General features: G+C 36.4%; 1 protein-coding gene across 1 annotated transcript; it reads left to right on the top strand.

Annotated features, from left to right (window-relative positions):
* Window positions 1-12,238: 12,238 nt before the first annotated feature.
* On the top strand, window positions 12,239-14,090 carry LOC136772718 (uncharacterized). The gene is made up of 8 exons (XM_066725846.1): window positions 12,239-12,263; window positions 12,325-12,582; window positions 12,643-12,879; window positions 12,943-13,002; window positions 13,098-13,271; window positions 13,362-13,600; window positions 13,683-13,851; window positions 13,936-14,090. The coding sequence occupies exons 1-8, from the start codon at window positions 12,239-12,241 to the stop codon at window positions 14,088-14,090; spliced, it is 1,317 nt and encodes a 438-aa protein (XP_066581943.1).
* Window positions 14,091-14,372: the final 282 nt, after the last annotated feature.

The raw sequence follows: 14,372 nt of genomic DNA, 5'->3' as shown, positions 1-14,372 counted from the left end.
TTAATACAATCGATAATATCTCCTAGCAGTGTACCGACAATACCGACCCCCAATTTTACTTCTTAAGAAGTTTGACAGGAATCTACCAGAGGGAGTCAATATTACGCTTTAATTTGCACTCTTTTCAAATTTAAATCTCCTCCTCTCACACTATTTTAATTAATATTAAGAAAACACAAACAAGAAAAGTAAAAGACAAGATATCCGCATTCTTTGGTATAACAATACTATTCTCATTCTAAATTAGTAATGCGTTGCTCCGAATAAACAATCGAACTTACCCTACTTGTAAATTTAAAAATGATAAGCATATCGTCCGAAGAGTAAAAAATTGGATAATCTGCAAAAATGAAAAATGGGTAATTTGTAAAGAACTCTTGGTAAGTGCTAAGAGTTCAAAATGTAAGTCACAACTAATGTAAAACGTTTTAGCCTTTTTAAGGGAAAAAGGATCTGTGTGGGTGATCTGCAAATTTTCAATGCCACACCCTCTTTGGCATTATCATTTCGGTCTTCCAGGAATTGGGTGTCGCTTTAAAGGTGTAGAGAGGATTGATGAAAGAATGGAGAGGATGGAGTATAGAAGTTGCGCATGAGTTTCCGAATCAGGAGTCCGAACACGCAACAATCGCTCTTGTAATACTTGGAATACGGAGTTATCCATCCGGCATACGTTCAGCGTGCCTATTACGTGTTTTGCCTGCTCCACTACCGATTAAGCAGGCCACGAATATTTCCTTTCATGCGCTAAGCTGCATGAGCAAAATCCTACCTCTTACACTCTCAAGCATCCACCAAAAAGCTCTTTCACATTTTCTATCACCCCAACAGAGCTCGCACTATATGGAATAGAACAATCCAGCTATATTAAATTACAAAAATAGTTTATCTTGATTGAAATTTGTCATTTTCATGGAAAAGATCTTCCAAGATCAAGTCTACCAATACTTAATCAAATGTGATCATTATTTGACCCGCTGACGGTAACAAGTTGCAAGTGTACAGTTTTGACATATGCATACGAAATTACAATTTTCTAACAAATTTGTTTTTCTAATGCTGTTACGATTGCGGAATAGCATATCGATGTATCGGATGTGAAGAAATTGAAGGTCCAGTTCGGTTAAATGTTGCATAGAAAATGTGAATGGTTGGCAGGGAGATGAGAGAAAGCGAGACTAACATATAAGTGAGTCTTTGGGATTGCGTCAACTTAATTGCACACGGCTGCTGCAATGGCTGCAAAAACATCCTTATAAATGCCTTAGCAAATCGCGCGCATCACAAATATCCTCCAATTATGTTATACCTCGAATACATCGAATATTTTTCATTAGTGAAAAAAAAAAAAAAACATTTCTCTATTATTATTATTATTGTTCTCTTCACAATGTGTGAAAGAGCATTCTTAAAAATATGATTGCCCAGCGTAAATATTTACATAGCTCTAGCTCTAGTTTTCGGAAATTCACTTTTATTCGATCACGAGGCAATAATTGAAATATTTGTTCGAGCCAGAGATTACCTAAGACAGATATCTGTAGGAAACTCTTAGAGTAATAGGAAAACGCGTGCGAAAGGTTTTTTTTGTCGCCTACGCACAGTAAAGTTGTTGCGGCAGCAGCAGCCGGATTCGCTTGGATGCAATTTATTGCCAAACGGCAAAATCGCAAGTGCAACAAAGTCGAGGCGTGAATTACGAGAAAGTCGGCGCGGTCTAGGCAGTGCGATAAATTTCAGCTATGAATCCAGCCGTGGCTCGTTTCAAAATACTGCAGGAAGATTTTTGTCCGTATACGACGCGAGATTTTAGGTTCAGCGACACTGACATTGCTAACTCACTGAACCAACCAGCTCTAACTAAGTAATAAGCCTACTAGCCTGGCTCAACGTATAGCTCGCGTATGTCTGCCAGTTTTCTTTAGCTTTAAGTGTAGCCTGACCTTTGAGCAGATTTTCTCAAGAATCTCTAAATCCTCGGTGCATCGATGTGTATGTTTACGAACACGACCAACGTAAACGTTCTCTTGATACGACCTCTGTGTGCCTCGTCCAGACCTCTTGTGTGTACAACGTACACATTTCTTTCACGAGGTAAACAAAGAAACGTTCGTTTTCAGTGCCATCTAACGAGTCGTCTAAAAAGTGTCGAATTCGTGTCTTTCGAGACACGAGGATATTTCAGCGAGACTCCCGTGAAAATCAAACGAGAAAGTCTCAAAGATTTGGTAAACGAATGGAAGGAGATTGCTTACTGGTTTGTTTTTACGAATCGACGTTGAGAAAGTATTTATAAGGTGCGTCTTGGAAGGACGACGGATCTTTGACGATGCATTAGGCAGTTTATTACGCATTGGCAGCAACTAGCAGGCTGTTCACGCACACGAATGTTCTAGCAGTACGACACAAGCGAGCAGCGTGTACGGTACACCCAGGAGTTTCCTGCCTCGTAGAATACTAATAGCTCTCGTATAGAGCATTGCTTCCAGAACGAAGCTGGCGCAAAGTTCGATGTCTCTCCGCGAAAAGGTCATCACGGGCATTATATTCCTCCTCTCATAAATACGCCTGCGTTCTGTCATTGACTAACGCGACAAAGAAATCTCGACGGATCTGCTGCCTGCAGTGTCTCTCTCTAAACGACTCTATACTTTATCGTTCGATTTTTGTTGTCAGAATCGCGTATCGTCGTGTTTATCGTATCAGATTAGAGTTCACCTTTTACGCGGTCACTGGAGAATAGGTGGAAGACGCCTGCGTAAACTCTGCCGCCTGTCATTGTTTTCCGCAACCTGTTGCATCCACTTGCAGTTTCAATCGCTATCCTCGCGTGATAAAACTCTTTCTTTTCTGTTCCGTACGTGTGACTGCAAATAATACACTAAACTTCAGTAATCACAATTGAGCTTTTGATTTAACGCGTTTTTGAGATTGCTCTATTTCTAATATCGATAAATCTTGATAATTTCTGCTTTTAGAATTCCATAAAAATTAGTTTTATTTTGGATCTGCGATTTCTCATTAACAGTCGGCGGATTTAGCTTGATTTCAATTTTCCGCGGATTATCTGGATTGGCATTCTCGCGAGGGAATAGCGGATGCTAATCAGTGTATACTAATCGATTTACGGCAGTCGAAGAGAGCGTGCTGCTATTAGGTAGCAAAACTGTAGACGTAGTAGAGTAGAGTCGAGGATGAAACCGTTACTCTCTTCTTCCTGTGGCTTGTAAGTGATAATCTATCTTGCCTTACCGCCTCTTCCCGGATTGTAGATATATCTACTACCTTACATTACCCTTTACCGATTCATCATATTTCCGTTCTGCGCTCCCAAATTCAACGTTATTATTCGTGAACCTGTTCTATGTGAAAAGAAAGTTTTGCCAATCAAAAAAATACGCTTCGTTATTCTCAATTAAATTGTGACTTGTACACTCCGTAAACTTTCATCTATTGCTAAACTGAAAATTTTAGATACTGTTGATAGTTTCAAGAAACAGGCTACTTTATCATTTTTAAACCAGCCATACGTACATTGATTAACAATTTATTGATATTTGCAGAGGGAGAAGTTATTTTATTCGTATATAGATTTTTATTACACTGCCAAGAACAATCATTTTGATTATTGGTATAAATTTTAAGATTTCTACAAAAGTTTTTATCCGCGATTGTGCCAGTTTGGTAATATTTGAAATGTTCGGATTGATAATAATCGAGCGACCACGCTGTATTATATATATATATATATATATATAGCATAGTATAATAGATACCGATTTGATACGGGGTCTTCGTTGCGTTGGCGATGGTGGTTCGGGGAATATGGGATAAAACAGGTACGTGTCTGGTGGATTGCTACCGGTTTATATAATATAAAAGAACCCAGCCGGGTCATAGCAATCCTGCGAAATATCAGTACCGGCAGGGAATTACGCAAGAACCGCGCAGCGCGCCGGCATTATTCTCTGCCTTAAATAATATTATGTCACGAGGAAAGCGAGACTTGTGCAATTTGACGCGAGTGAACTCGTTTCTTTGCTTTGGCCGTAGAAATTTTACTTCCGTTCAGAAATCACTGCACAGCCACCGCGAGATTATTTAAGCATTTTTCTTACCCCTCGGGCAAAACACTATTTTTTCACGATACTTCGTTATATATACATATATTGATTCCAGAGTATACTCTTCAACCGCATGTTTTGACTCGGATATAATTCTTTGTTTACATTACACAATAATCCCGAGAACGATCTGTTAACGTCCAATCTGTTTATTTACTATTTTTTCTAGTCTTCGCTGTATGGGAATACAAGTTACGTAAACGCAAAATATTTTCTTCGAATTTCAAACACAAAGGATATATTCTCTTGTAAGATTGCAAGTAGAACATTTGATAGATTCTCGATTTTTATGGAGCATTTGTTTCAGGTACCAATCACGACTGTTGCTGCGTGACATTTTGTTTAATGGAAGAAAGTTATTTTTTTCTTTTTAAAGCTCGAAGAATCTGGCGAGATGTTCGTTAAGTAAGCACCGGCTCGCATGAAAATATTAAGTAACTCCTGATGTAACAGTGCTTAACCGACTACTCGTTTACCTTTAATCTTATCTTTCCACCTCTCTCACATTTACCGTACAATAGCACGCGTTAATTTCCTTCGGTTCGGCATTCGATCGTTAGCCAAGGATACTCGATTGGTCGAAAAATAAAATTCTCCACTTTTTCACACGTATTTACCCGTAGGAATTTAGCTCCGTCAGGCACATGATTCTAAGAAAAAGAATTTAAATAAAATTGGCTTCCTGTCGGACAGGAATTTCTTTCTTCTTCTCGACTACCTCCACACCTCGTCATCCTTTTCACTTTTTTCGTGCTCCCTCCCATCATTCCTATGGTACACTCATCCTTCCGTTTCTCCTCTCATCCTATTCACCATCCTTTTCTTCCCCTCCGATCAAACCAATCTTTCACCGATCCGTGAAATAGACGTGAAATAATTCTCGCAGAAAAATTCAGCATAAATCTGTCCCCTCGTTATTTTTATTTATCGTTTACACTCGAACCAACGCGACAGACTGAAAAATCATCCGAGTTGTCGCTCACCAAAGGCAGAATCATCGACGCTGGAAATTGAACGCGCGTGCAGAATTTTTCTTCGAGTGGCTAATTGCGAATCGATGCGTTAAAATTATATATACATATATGTATATATACCATGTACGAGTGGAGGAAGGCACGATGCATTATTCGTCGAGTCTCGATTGGAAATTATCGAGGTAAGATGACAGGTAAGGGTGATTCAAGTTTTTAGAGAGAATGCTGGTCGTTGGGACGGGGACCGGAAGTGGTTTTCTCGTGTCTTGCGTGCACGGTTGGTCGGGCGAGCAGCAAATACCGATCACGTATAAAGTCGAGTGGTAACCGAACGTGTTCCGTTGCTGAAATTACCTGTGCGTGATCCAGGCCCGGTCTCTGCTCGATTTAACACTTCAAGTCCCGCGCACAAAATTCCTAATGAGTCTTCCACCCATCTAAAGTAAACTATGGCGTTCTCCTCGCTTTACATTCTCACTCTGTAATTTGCTTGAAAGGTAACGATACAACGTACACATACTTTATTTATTTACTTTTTATCGACAGCAACACCTGCTTTCCTTCCAATTTTCTCGTCTATATCAATGACTTTATTATTGTAATTAGTATATATATATATATATATTATTTTTATTCTCATATATAAGCATTTTGTACCTCTCGAATAAATTAGCAAGATCGAAGAGAGACTACGAGTGGAATACAGGGTGATTATTCTTGGAGAACTGGACGGATACGTTGAAGATTCATGAATATTACACCGAGGTGAATGAAACTCATTGGAAAAGAGCATTCGTCCTCTTGGTGATTCGCATCGATAGTTTGCTTCTTTATTTTCTTAATATTCTTAATCACGATTTTGCGATATACCTCGTACGTATGACAGCTTCTATGAATACAGCAATCATTGTCGAACCTCGAACACTTGAAAATTCCTCACAAACATAATTTTGAGAAAAAAATGTAAAAAATTAAGCTAAAGTTTAGAATTTTATTCGAGAGTGCGACGTTGGCTCTTGCGTTTATTGCCGAAGAGGCAGATGGCAATAAGGTCGAAGATTCGCGAACGAATATAACACGGAGGTGGATGAAATCGACTCGCGATAGGAGCGTCCGTCCTCTCGGCGGCTTGCGCCATCGAGTAGTTCACCTCGCGCGCGGTAAGAGCGGATGAACTTTTCCGTATCGGGAACGCTTATGAAATAATCTGCCACAAATCGGCGCTTCGGTAATGCCAGCTAAAGGTCCGTTCACACCTTCGAAATCGATTCTTCCTTTTTCACTCCGTCTCGATCGAGGTAGCAGCTGGCGAAAGGAAAAAGCGTGTGGCTTACATTTTCACCGCGGAGTCACAGTCGCGGACTTGTTCGGTACGCGCGTTCCGTCGAATATTTCCTTCCACTCGACCTTTTGACCCCTGAGAGCCACGCGTTCTCATCTCCACCGGTCCACGGCCCCCGATATATACGCGATACGATATTGAATCGCGCTGAAATATAGAATGGAGGGAAATCCGTTTAAAACCCGAGCCAATTATTTGCCACTATTTCTTGTTTTTGTACATTCGCTAGGATGGTCGTGTATAAAAATAGAATAATCGATCGGCTTGGTCGGTCGGTGCAGCTTTCTATCTGGGTTACGACTGAAGGATGTTTCTGGTATTGCGAGATTGGCCAACTATCGATCGAGTAACTTTTGCTAGACGTCGCTCTCGTCCATAGGCACCTACACACGCCATTATGCAGAGTTTGCTGTGCGATATTATAGTCGCGATCGCGATTCCTAGGAAGAGCGATCTTATAGGCTCGAACATCGTGCAGGCGAGCGTTCTCGTCGTGAAGTAACACGATGAATTGCGTAAATACCACTGTGGGCGAGAGAACGGAGTAAGAACGAGGAAGAGGTGCCGGCTATAAACTCTTCTTCCACTCGAACCGTGCTAATCCATCATTAATTCACATCAAACTTAAAGTATAAACGAACTTGGATCAAACTTGCCTCACCGTTCTCTCATTATTATACAAACGAATCTCCCAAAATTTCCCATCGAAACCTTCTTCGATCATGCTGATTCGTTCCTGTGTAATATTGCGAAAAATGTGGATAATAATTATATGGATGGCGTTTTGAGAAATAAATTGAAAAGGGGATGCAAAGGACAATTTTTCTCAGTGATTTTTCATTTTAGCAATGATAAATATTTCCTGCAAATTTCTGTCTATAGTTTCGTCGATATTCTGGTATAAAATGGTGAATTTATCGCGCGGGAAGATATAATAGCTGGGGGGGGGGGGGAGAGAGAGAGAGAGAGAGGGAAAGAAGAATCTTCAGGAGGGATACGTACGGGTTGCGCAAGAGGCTGTTGAAGAAACTTTGAAGAGGAACGTCGGAGCATGGTTGTAGTGTCTGTAAATCGGTTATCAGGCTGACATTTCGAACGTAAATACTAATAGGACGGCGCGAGCTCTCTCACTTCGCAGCTTTATTTACGATCTATCATCCTCCGTTTCTCCGTTGTTATTTCCTGCACAAGTGCGGGAATTATGGATTACGAGGTACTTCGTGTGGGAGTGAGAGAGTTGGAGGAGTGGTGGGGGGAGGGTGAGGAGAATCAAGAGAGAGAAATGATAGACGAGTGTGTGGATAAGTAAATGGGTAAGTAGGTATGGTCGGAGAAAAAGGTGGGTGTAAGAAGAAGGATATCTCGCAGAAGGAGAGAAGGAAATGGGACAAGGGGGAGAATGGAGGGGAGGGGGGAGGGGGGGCTGGACAATAGACCTCTTGGAAAGATATTCACCGGTTTTGCTGGCAAGAGTCGGTCTTCTATTGCGCGCTCGAGTTCCTGTGGTGCGCTGTGGGAAAATTCCCCTGCGCGAGCATCGCACACAAAGGACGACACTTACGCAAGATATTTTATATCCCGGCACGTTTCATCCCCGTGGCTCGGGGTGCTTCTCTCTCTCTCTCTCGCTCTCTCTTTCTTTTTCTCCACCACACCCCCCCCCCCCCTCTCCTTCTTTCCCAATCTAAGGCTGCCACCTTTTTGCCCCATCCCCGACACACGACCAGGTACCTCACCAAATCCCCAATCCTCATTCTCCTCTCCCATATTCACTATCTAGCACAATCCAAAATCTAAGATCCGAGCTTTGTGCAATTTTATATATGTACATATTTCACTCTCTCTTTCTGTAGAAACAAATAAATTAAGTAAAGTGTATGTTTCTTTGCTATTCAATGAGAATAAAATAAATTCAACATTGGTTGAGTGATTTTTATATCTGAGAAAAATGAATGCAAATGGATAAATTTTAATAGGAAAAAATTAATTAATCGCACAGTGTGTTAAATTCGTTCGATCGTTAGACGACAATTACCAGTTTTTGAGAAAAATTTTAAACGTTACAGTGCTCGTTTATTAAATCTACCGATTTCACAGTGTAATATTTACAAGGTTAGTGAAATTATAAACACTGCAGCGTGATATCAGTAAATTAAACGAGTCCGTCTTGCAACGTTGAAAAACTGTCCCTGGTAGAAATTCATCCAGTTTTTTCGATGGCCTATCTAGTATCTACCCAGAGAAACTGATTAAAGGAAAACTGATCAAGCCCTGACTTGGCGCTGACCACCTTAGTAGAAGTTCATAAAGCTATTTTGAAAACTTATCTAGTATTTAGTCAGATAAACTGGTTAAAGAAAAACTGACCTGGTACTGGTTTGGCACTGATCACTAACATGTATATTATTTTAATGGATAGTTATATGTAAGTCAGGAGGTACATATAAAGGAAAACTGATTTGGAGCTGTTTAGGATTTAATCAGTTTCACTTAGTTTTTAACAATTGATGCCATTTTTCTAGTGATCATCAATGCGTATGGTGATAAGTATATTTGTTACTTCTTTCATTTCGTGTTCTGTCCTCACATTTATCTGCACGTGGCTTTTTCCGTTGAAAGGGTTAATATCCACTGATTTCAACTGGATTTGGTCCAATTTTTGGTATTAAAACTTACCTCTTGAACATACCATAAATTAAGGTATATTATTCATTTTTTATATAAAGTGTAAAATGGATACGAAGACTATTTATAGGAAAAATTTAGTGCGTGCTCGTGTACGTAAACACAGACTTTTAAAGAAGCTAAAAACTAATGTTTTGTTAACTCAGAGTGTAAGTGGTTTACCAACAAACTCAGCCATCAGTTCAACAATTTCGGTGTGCCCTGCTCAAGTGATTTTGGAAGGTGGAAGTGACCATGAGAATGACATAGAAGTTTCATCTGGGACTGAAACTGGCGGTTTTAATATTGAAAATCATTTGCAAGAATTTTCAATTGAAAGGATAGATGATGAAAATGTTGGCGAAGTTGAAAGTGAAGTTGTAAATGAGATTCAATGTGAATTAGAAGGCGAAACTGAAAATGAATGCGAAGATAATCATGAAGAAGGTGAGAACATTTATCCAGAAATAAATGAAATCCGTAAATGGATTCTAAATTGTGCAATTCCACATGCACATGCAGATAAATTATTGGATATTCTAAGACCCAGGCTATTACCAACACTTCCACATTCTGTCAAAACTTTACTAGGTACAAACAAGGCACAATATAAAATTGTACCAATGAAAGATTCTGATGACACAGATGGCCAATTTGTTTATTTTGGTATAAAAAATGGGATAAGAGCATGCATTAATACTGAAGCACATCAAAACAAGATAGTCGAACTTCAAATTAATGTAGATGGGACTTCATTAGGTGAATCAAGCCATAAACATTTTTGGCCAATATTATGTAAAATACATATAAAGTTGAATATCTATGAGCCTTTTGTAGTAGCCATTTATTATGGAAATTCAAAACCAAAAGATATTACCCAATATCTTAATCAATTTATTAAAGAGATCAATGAGTTACATATTGAAGGTATGATAATAAATGGAATTAAATTCCAGATCAGGCTGCAATGCTTTATATGTGATACACCTGCAAGAGCATATATGAAATGCATTAAAGGACATAATAGTTACTATGCTTGTGAACGGTGTGAAATTAAAGGGACACGAATAAACAAGAAAATGGTTTTTCTTCCAATAAACGTTCATCCTAGAAATAACGAATTGTTTAGAAATTTCACAAATCCTGATCACCATACTGCAGTTTCTCCCTTAATGCTCATTGAACCTCCAATTGATATGATCAACGCATTCACTCTGGATTACATGCACTTATGTTGTTTAGGGGTCATGAAGAAACTAATCGAAGCATGGTTCTCATCTAATTATAAAGTAAAATTCAGTGGCTACCAAAAAACTGAACTATCAAGACGAATGGAGTACATAAAAAATCAAGTTCCTGTTGAATTCAATAGAAAACCAAGAAAATTACACTGTTATGCTAAATGGAAAGCAGTGGAATTCAGATTTTTTATATTATATTGTGGGCCACTTATTATAAAATATATTGCAAGTGAAGAAATTTACAAACATTTTTTACTATTGCATGTGTCCTGTCGCATATTATGCAGTGATGAATTGTGTACTAAATATGTTGAAGATGCAAAGGTTTACTTGAAAACATTTGTTGAGAAGGCAAAAGATCTTTACGGATCAGAATTTTGTGTGATAAATGTACACAACTTGATTCATTTGCCTAGTGATGTAAAAAATATGCAGTGCAGCTTATCAGATATATCTGCCTTTCCCTTTGAAAATACATTGGGAAAGATGAAAAATACTCTTCGGTCTTCAAATAAGCCATTACAACAATTTTGTCGCAGGTTGCATGAAAAAAATAATATCATTTCTCAGAAAGCAAAGATACCACCAATTTTGGAAGTAATTAAGGAAAAAGAAAATATAATTTCAATAATAAAATATAATGGTTTACTAATAAGTACACGTTATCCTAATAATGTAGTACTTTTAAAAAGTAATACAATTTTACAAATTAAAAAAATATTAAATGATGGTGGTAATATTTTAATTCATGGTAATATACTGATAACTAAAGAACCTGTTTACACATTTGGACCAAGCAAGGAAGATTACTTCAAGTTGTGGGAAATTAAGAACATGCCATCAACAAATGAAATACAAACAGATTTTCAAAACATAAGCAAGAAAATGATAAAGCTGCACATCAATTTTGCATCTGAGGAGATGGAACGTTATTTTGTCATACCTATTTTACACAAATAAAATGTAAGTTTTTAATTTTTCAATAATATGGTTTTTAAAATGATGTCATTTGCCAATTTGTATACATTTGGATTTATTTTTTATTTTTCTCATACACACACAAAGGAAAATCCTTAATGGGCACATGTGTGATGCTCACTTAATAATAAAAGGAAATATCGCAGAGTGAGCCTCTTATCTCCGAAAAACCTCTATTACACACAGCACACTTGTCATTACCCTGTATTACACTGCATTATATTACACATATTGCTTGAACTATTTATGACAGCTAACCAAACAATTTGTAATGAGCAGTAACATATTTTGTACTATCGTAAGGATTTTCCCTCTCTCACATTCCATCCTGTCAATTACTGGGAATTTTTCATATTACACATTAGTATAGTATTAACTTTACGAAAGAATAAACACATTCGTTTTAATAGATTATACATTCTCTGAATGTAAACAACAGCAATCAAACTAGACAATTTTAAATGCGCATGCGCTACGCCCATGTGCATACACTGATCAATTTTCAAATTTAAACAAAAATTGTGCGCTTGTGTACTTTGGTCCAACAATCTTTATTTAATTGCATCTTATATGTTACTAAATTCAAAGAATGTGTGTAATATATCAAAATGAATATTATTACTCTTTCGTAAAGTTAACGCAGCATGAATTTGTAAGAAAAATTCTCAATCTTCGACAGGATTGAATGTGAAAGAGAATCCTTTAGCTAGAGAGAGTGCAACATCACGAGCCTCTGCGCCTTATTGTTTACATTTTTTGTTTGTAACATAGGTTTTCAGGTTCCCACTGTACACATTCGCAGCCTAGCCTTTTAGTTTTCGACTTGCCTTTACACACTAAAGACGATCAGAAGTTATTTTATGTGCCTTGCATTTCAATTTTAACAAGTTCTTAATACTAATTTTTATAACAAAAATGGAGTACGAGGAATCTAGTAGTGGTAAAACTCAATTTACCTACATTCATGATTTTTAAAACTATATATATATATTAAATTTTAGATTCATCTGCATCTTCTGCATATATATTTCAATTGATTGAATTCATATCCAAAGGGCGACCAAAAAATACAAAAACTATAGATATAGTACCGTCAAAATGGATAGAATACAATAAAAGTAAAGGAAAGTGTATGACAAGGTTTCCTCCTGGGCCATATACGAAAGAAAGCTGTAAATTGCTTCATAATTTGGTGAAAAGTGTAGCGGACCCATCACAGTCATGGCCATATTTCACTGTATCAATAAGAGGACAAGCAAGTTAGTATTATTTATGCTTTTACCTTAAGTACTTAGTAAAAAATTTTTTAATTTATTTAGAAACCTATAAAGATGCTGTGAAGAAATTAAAAACTTTAGAAAATGTGGAATATGCCTTTACTACTGAGACTGATGTAGAACCACCTGAGATAGCACAAAGAATAGTGCAAGAATATAAAAAAAAGGCTTTAACTGACAAATTTGAGGAAGTTAAACATTATTTTCATACTCCGGAGGAAAAATTAATTGGAGATGAAAATACAAATCCCAATGTACTTGCATCAATTGAAGACAACCGTAAGAAAGAGATAAATACACACCTCTATTTTTACATTATCATTATGATATTTTTATTTATAGTAGAGCTTCAATATTCTACGGTGATGCTTCATCCTCCAACAACACTTCAGTTGGTGAAAGGTATGAACTTCAATATTATAATATAAATAGAGTTTAAAGTTAATTTTTTAATATCTATAAATGTTTTTATTTAATATTTTTAAATAAATTTTTAGATGATAATACTGCTGTCACACTGGATTTAGATTTAAATAATTTAAGTAATTCTGATGCTACGGGTTGCAGAGAATCAATTACAATAAATCCTAATGTATTTCAAATGCAGCCCGAAAGAAATGACCAGCTAAAAATAAACAAGGAGACAACCCCTGTAACCAATGCAAATATTGGTAATTGATTTTAGATTATGATTAGATTTAAAAACATTTAAACAAGAAATTAAAATCCTACAATTTATAAGGAATTTATTATCTTTACAGATTTACAAAGAATAGAATCTAGAATTGTCTCCTTAAATGCTGATATAAAAGAGGTCATTCGAAATCAAAGAAAAATATTAAGTTGCCTTTCACAAGTTGGGGATATTTCTTTGGTACCAACTACAGGTGGAAAATCCTTTGCTGAGAAATACAGTCTCAATCTACCTTTCAAAACAACTGGTGAATTTAGCAATTTCAATGACAATTTATCTCAAAATGAAGATTTTACAAGGGACTTTGTGAGTTTTCATAATATTTAAATATAATATTAAAATCAATACTAATTAGAATGGATAACTATTTATATGTATACCTTTTCAGGAATTATCACTGACGCCTTTATTAAATCCTGATAACATACCTTCCAAGACTGCTGTAAATATTTTGAAAAAATATATGTCAAGAGATCTTGCTCTTCAATACACGGTAATAAAGAAGGTTCCTGGGAAAGAAGTGCTAAAAAATACGTTGTTTTTTAAATTTATTTTAGGTAACAATAATCTTTAAAAATAAGTTTAGATTAATTATAATGTTAATTGAAATATGTTATTTAATATAAAACAAAATTTTTCAGATTTTATGGTACAAAATCATAAAAAGGTAGATGGACGAAGTTTATGTGAAAAAGAAGTATACAAAACAATAGGAGTGGCACTAAGCAATTGCAAGGATTGGGATGGCTTTAGAAGTAAGAGAGTAAAATTAACATCGAATGATAATAGTAATTAAACAGATGTATTATAATAGTTTCAAAGGTTATCGTTTTTGTGCAGTGTGTTAAATTATAATAAATTTTAAATATATTTGAATATATCTTTTGATTTAAAGTCATTTACTAAATATTCAAAAAATTTTTAAATAAATTTATTATTTTTCAAGCTATAGGGTAGACTGATGTAAGACAATACAAAGGATAAGAGCAAGTACCGAGCTTAGTAAAAAGTGATCTATAGCTAATAATTCACTTAAAACAATTTCATTAATATTTTAAACTGTTATTGACAGAGTGAC

The sequence above is a fragment of the Prorops nasuta genome, unplaced genomic scaffold (genome assembly GCF_024137725.1).
Source record: "Prorops nasuta isolate Cenicafe-Biocafe unplaced genomic scaffold, Cenicafe_Pnas_1.2 PNAS00004, whole genome shotgun sequence".
Classification (NCBI taxonomy): domain Eukaryota; kingdom Metazoa; phylum Arthropoda; class Insecta; order Hymenoptera; family Bethylidae; genus Prorops; species Prorops nasuta.
This window is presented reverse-complemented; position numbering and strand designations above follow the sequence as displayed.